This window comes from Nicotiana attenuata, unplaced genomic scaffold (assembly GCF_001879085.1).
Source record: "Nicotiana attenuata strain UT unplaced genomic scaffold, NIATTr2, whole genome shotgun sequence".
Classification (NCBI taxonomy): Eukaryota; Viridiplantae; Streptophyta; class Magnoliopsida; order Solanales; family Solanaceae; genus Nicotiana; species Nicotiana attenuata.
The window spans coordinates 1,464,631-1,470,849 of NW_017670269.1; the positions used below are offsets into that span (position 1 = coordinate 1,464,631).

At 36.5% G+C, this 6,219-nt stretch overlaps 1 protein-coding gene across 1 annotated transcript; it reads left to right on the forward strand.

Annotated features, from left to right (window-relative positions):
* Positions 1-898: 898 nt before the first annotated feature.
* On the forward strand, positions 899-4,936 carry LOC109237028 (probable receptor-like protein kinase At1g80640). The gene is made up of 10 exons (XM_019403270.1): positions 899-1,449; positions 2,024-2,194; positions 2,317-2,567; positions 2,652-2,784; positions 2,890-2,953; positions 3,056-3,152; positions 3,257-3,359; positions 4,029-4,147; positions 4,244-4,333; positions 4,417-4,936. Exons 1-10 carry the CDS (start codon positions 1,287-1,289, stop codon positions 4,564-4,566), a joined length of 1,341 nt encoding a protein of 446 aa, XP_019258815.1. The 5' UTR covers positions 899-1,286; the 3' UTR covers positions 4,567-4,936.
* The last annotated feature ends 1,283 nt before the right edge of the window (positions 4,937-6,219 follow it).

Sequence of the window (6,219 nt, forward strand, 5' to 3'; positions counted from 1 at the left end):
TACTATATAGTAACAGTAATAGTAACGTAGGTAGTCAACGGAATTCATATTGATAACAGTTAGAGAATCCTCCTTTTTTGTTTTTATATTATGCAATGGAGAAATAGATGTGAATGGGATTAAGAGTAGATTTAAGCCATAGTGCATCATAGCCTAGTGGAGTAATAATTAGTGGGATCCATCCAAAAGGAAGTGATTAATTTTAGATCCCGAATTAGTGTACTCAATTATGGACTATCACTATCAAATCAGATTGATTTTGATCTTATTATGGTTAAAGTCTAAAAGTTGTTAGGGTGGGTTGTATAACACATCGTTAACGGGTTGGGTCCAACCTATTAGGCTTGGTTCAAACCTTATATTTATCTTAAGAAACTTATTAAATATGTAGAAGTTGTTAATAATTACTCCATTCGGTCCACAATAAGTAACCAATTTGCTTCGGGCAAACCCTTTAAGGAAATAGTAAATTATAAACGAAAATAGTTAGTGTGACTAAACTATCCTTTATTAAATGTTGCACCATAGTTATAGTAGCACTTACTTCTCTTCCCAAATGTGAGGAGTAAATGACTTTTTAGGAATAAAGGGTAATTTTGAAAATACAAATTGATTTTTTTCTTGATTATATAAATGAACAATTATTTTGGACCAAAATAAAAAAAAAAATTGGTCACTTATTGTGGACATGAGGGAGTAACTTAAAAAGACTAAAATCCCAAATACATAAACTTGAAGTCCTGATTCCGTTTCTAGTGCTGGGTTAGAATAATAATTAAATAGCCATGAAGGGCCAGATGGTAATTTAAATATAGAAATATGTTTAAGAAATTAATAAAAAAAATAATACTATCACATTAAATCATGAGGGCAGTAATAATTTCCTAAATCCCCAAATCCCCTACAACAGAGTCCCTAGTATTAAAGTGTGTCAAAGCCCAGTATCACAATCTCCAATACATGAATTTCTTAACTCTGTGAAAAAGGATTTTCAACTTTTGATAACTGCCACGAGATTGTTGTGTCTCTCTTCAGTTCCCCCTCACCTTCCTTTTTAGCTTTTCCAGGTTACAAAAAGAAGCTCCCTTTTCCTTTTCCTGACACAGTCTTTTGTCCCTTTCTTGCATTTTATTGGCAAAAAGAAGCACAATTCAGATACCCATTAAGCAAATCTGCTTTCCATATTTCAATTTTCAAAAAGTTTGAATTCTTTCCTAAATCATTGGTTTAAAATCAACACAGCCTTCTTTATCAGTTTTGTATGACATTTTGAAGAAAGAACGGAGATGAAGCTTTACATCCTGCTTATACCCATTTGGGTTTTCATCACTCCATTGTTGTCAGCTCCAGTGGATGTAACTCCTCAGCCTCCAATTACAGACCCAGTTCTTCCTACTGAGAAAGGACCCATTTTTCAAGTTCCTTCTGATAAGGATGCTCCTTCTCCTGGTAAAAATTCGACAATGCCTAATCACCATGTGTTTTTTTTGTTTGTAACTTGTGAATCTTCGGAATTGGATCTTTTTCTGTATAATTCAATACCCCTACCCCTACCCCTACTTCCCTGCGCCCCTTTATTCGTCTATAGCATAAAATTTGTAGTCTGAATGTGCAATTAGTTAAATTATGCCGAAGTTATTCAAATTAGATAGGAACTTGCAATTTTGATACTTAGATTTGTTACTCTGCTCTTCACTTTTTTTTTAAAAAAAATAATTTGCAGTGTATTATTGCTTTTTAAAATTTTCATTATCCTTTGATACCAGACATATTGATGCTCTCAAGAAAAATATACTATTGAAAAACCCCACATTTTCTTCTTTAGGGTGTAGTGGGTGTGTGTGTGTGGGTGGGGGGTGGGGGGTGGGGGGGGGGGGGGTGGGGGGGGGGGGGAGGGTTTTAGGATTTGATTGAATGGGGCAAATCTTCATTTGCTTCATTAGAATAAAGCTCTCTTATTGTAGTTTTAGTTCCCAATCAAAGCTCAAGCTCATTGAGTATCTCCTCTTATTTTTCAAATCAGGAGTTGCAGAGCTGAAAGTAGTTCACCACCAGGATTTAAATAAGAAAATTTTGATTTCACTTATTGTTGCATCAACCCTCCTTGCTGGAATTCTGCTGTTGTCGTCTTGCTTTTGGATTTACAGACTAAAAATGCGGAAGAAATCCGCTGAAAAAGGCAGTCAGAAAGCAGGTAACTTTGTTATCAAGAAGTCACTGCTATGGAAGGATAATATGAGTTCCTATTACTTATAGTCGTGCATTTTCCGTATCCTAGCTTCCACATTGTTTTATTTGTCCAATTTTATAATGTAGAGCCTGCAAAGGGGCTTTCTTGGGGTCCAATAATGGCCAAGTTCCCTTCTTTGAGATCTGTGGGAAGAAAAGGATTAGTTGCTGTCATCGAATACCAGTCGTTAGTAGCTGCAACCAACAATTTCCAGGAACAGAATGCTCTAGGAGAAGGTAGATTAGGATGTGTGTATAAAGCTCAATTCAACAATGACATCCAAGCGGCTGTTAAAAAGTTTCGTGGTGGGGAACCGGATGCTGAAAAAGAATTTGAGGTAGTCTGATAGATTTTGACCCGAAATGTTTCCCCGTAATGGTTAATTATTTGGTGCTAAAAGTCATGTCTGATTGAATTTCAGAATGAGGTGGACTTGTTGAGTAAATTTCAACATCAAAATATTATTTCGCTGCTTGGTTACTGCATTCATGCTGATGCACAATTTCTGGTGTATGAAATGATGCAGAATGGATCTTTGGAATTCCAATTGCATGGTAAAATCTGCTTTATTTACTTTCTGATATAAAGTACAAAAGAATATCAATATGCTATTTACATTGTTATCCATTTCCCATAATTGAGTCGGCCTGCTTGATTAGGACCTCCTCGTGGATCAGCTTTGAATTGGCATCTTCGCATGAAAATTGCATTGGATGTGGCTAGGTATGTAACATTATGATTTATTAGTGCTAACTCTTTCTTTTTCGCCCTCAGTTCTGCGTTTTTTGAAGTTAATAGTATAATTACGCTGTTTACATTGACCAGGGGACTCGAATACCTCCATGAGCGCTGTAACCCCCCTGTAATCCATAGAGATCTCAAATCGTCTAATGTTCTATTGGATTCCAACTTCAATGCAAAGGTAAACCGCTAACAATATAGTCACATACATCTCAATTGCTTCTCCTTTAGCAAACTTTTCATGTGGCCTGTTTTGTCTGAGTTGATCTGTTTTCACTTGATCAGCTTTCTGATTTTGGCCTAGCTATAGCTGGATGGAACTTAAACAAGAGCAACGTAAAGCTTTCGGGAACTCTGGGATATGTGGCTCCAGAGTACCTCTTAGATGGTATGTTAGATCCCCTACTTTCTCAGAATTAGCTAAATGAAGATGGTACAGATGTTTATTGTTCGAATGTGCCTCATCAAGTAGACAGTCCAATTTTTTGATTCTGTCTTCTTTTTGTGTCATATAAGTGTCTCCCAAGAATTATATTCACTTTGCTTCTCTCAGATTAGAAAAGATTGCTCCCTCCTAGAATTCATATATCCACGTACAAAAGCATATCCAAAGAAGCACCATCATCACTGAGCTCTTGCCCTCAGTTTAGAGTTAGAAGAATGGAACTCCTAGCAGAAAGATGTAATTGCTACATCTACATATTTGATTTATCACAATTACATTGTATGAAGAGATTACGCTTCTCTTCTTTTGGTCACGAACTTCTCGTTTCTTCTCAAGTATGATGACTCTTCTCCAAGATATAACTGAACGTAGCATTAATGTTTTGACTCCCTCTTGATGCACCATTTTATCTTCATTGTTGTTTCTTTGTCACAAGATATATCTAATATTGATATTTAAATGTTAATGTCCAAAAATAATTATCTTGATTAGCTTATTTCAAAAGCAGAATCCAGTTCTGTGCATTATTGCTTGTTCTTCCTGTAGGAAATAACATCCTAACCAGAAGTCTGAAAGTCGAACATTCTTTTCCATTTGATTGCTGCATTTCAGGAAAATTAACTGATAAGAGTGATGTCTATGCCTTTGGCATTATACTACTGGAGCTTTTAATGGGGAGAAGACCAGTGGAGAAACTAGCGGGAGCTCAGTGCCAATCTATAGTCACATGGGTATTTATGGAATTACTAATCATACTTGAGTGTTTACTCCTTATCTCTTTATGACTTCCTGGAATACTGATGTTTCAGTAACTCCATGACAAGCAGGCAATGCCTCAGCTTACTGACAGGTCAAAGCTCCCAAATATTGTTGATCCTGTCATCAGAAACGGAATGGACCTCAAGCACTTGTATCAAGTCTGTGCACCCACCTCTTTTGTCAAATTATTACTTTCATTTTACTGCTTTAACTTACAGAACCAAAACGGATGATTTGATAGGTTGCTGCTGTAGCCGTGCTATGTGTACAACCAGAACCAAGTTACCGACCACTGATAACAGATGTCCTGCACTCCTTCATTCCCCTTGTACCAATTGAGCTTGGTGGGTCCTTGAGAGTTGTGGATTCTGCACTATCTATTAACGCATAACAAAATGAGTTGCTTCATTCAAAGTTTGCTTCGGCCTACTCTTGGTGTTACTTGTGTTCCTGCGGAAACTGGTAACTGAATGAACAACTTGACCTTTCCTCTTCTTTTGTTCTATCCTGGGTTTGTTATTTGGCTAATGCAATTTTTGCTATGAATTTAGAGTAGGACCACTTACCAAAAGAAAAGTTATGCTGTGTGTATATAATTGTAAATTTGAGGTAGCAAAAGCTCTGATCTCACTTCAAGTTTTTGTCCTTTCATGGTTGTTTTCTGTATTAGAGGAACTGTGATGCTTCTAGCCTTCTACTGTAAAGAATTACTTACGAAATATTCCAGTATTTGTGCATACCAAAATTTTATGTTCTCCTTATTTCTTGTCTGTGAATACCTGTTATGATTAGCTGGCCTTTTTCTCCTACCTCTTGCTGGCGGACGGTCAAAGCCCATCTTTTTCCCACCTAGTTGGGTTTCACGTGCTGACTTTTCTGCATATCCTGGCAGATAGGATAAAAATGTTGCCTCTCACTCAAGCAATTGACTTTATATTTTGGTTTTATCTTACAGTTTCTTTTTGGCCCTTTTCTACACCCAAAAAAGAATTTAAGTGTCTAAGTCATGATTGCCCACCATGTGTAGTATGGCCTACAATTTTTGTGGATCTGGGACCTCAACAACTATTGCATGTGCCCTTGCTAAAAATGATACATTGCCATCCTTTTTTAAGGATCGATCCTTTCTTGTTAGATCGCGTTGGATCTGAAATAACAAGTAACAACTGGAGCCTAATTTATTAAGAGACTTTATCTTAGATATCTCAAAGTTCAAGTAGAAATTAGTTCCCACGGAGTTACTAACTGGGTTTAGTATCAGGTAGCTAGTTGGCAATTGACATACTTTGGCAACTCTTAATTTTTATTATATATATATATATATATAATTACATGGATCGCTACATTAAATCCTACTATGATGGGCCTGGGCGCTGCTGTTCTTCTTCTCTATTGTGGGAGAAATTCAAAAATAGCCAGATTTATAAGTGGTTGTTCAAAAATAGCCCAGTTTTAAAAGTAATCGAAATTTAGTCACTTTTCATGTAAAGATAAATCTGAGCGTAAATACTGTTCAAAACCCGAAAAATACGCCAGTATATTATGCTGGAGTTCCAACATAAGTATACTTGAACTCCAGCATATTATACTGGTGTTCCAGCAAAGTATACCGGTCCAGTATAATATGCTGGAAGTTCATACACAAGTGCTCGAATCTCTAGTATATTATGCTAAAACTTTCCGTGTATTGGAGTTCCAGCATAATATGCTGGAAATTCATACACAGGTGCACCGAACTCCAGTATATTATGCTGGACCGGTCTCTGTTGCAGCAAAATAGTGGCTATTTTTCATTGACTTGATAAACGCTAGCTATTTTTGAATGACCAGTCCGAGAACTGACTAGACCGTACTATTTTTACCTCTATTGTTTGTCCACATTTAGTTTAGAATAGTAAGGTTTTAAATCCATGTTTGGTGAAATGGAATTGGCATTCGGAAAGATGGGAAAAATAATATTCAGTGCCTTGTCTTAGATTGTCACGTGGTACATTTTGAACGTATCTTTTAGTGATATAGCATTCACATTCAGAAAGAATATTCA

What these genes read in the sequence shown, in the direction of transcription:
- LOC109237028 (XM_019403270.1), top strand. Translation starts at nt 1,287, where the DNA reads ATGAAGCTTTACATCCTGCTTATACCCATTTGGGTTTTCATCACTCCA. An exon ending in TTTGGAATTCCAATTGCATG is followed by an intron (nt 2,785 to 2,889) that starts GTAAAATCTGCT and finishes CTGCTTGATTAG; the next exon opens with GACCTCCTCGTGGATCAGCT. An exon ending in ATTGCATTGGATGTGGCTAG is followed by an intron (nt 2,954 to 3,055) that starts GTATGTAACATT and finishes TACATTGACCAG; the next exon opens with GGGACTCGAATACCTCCATG.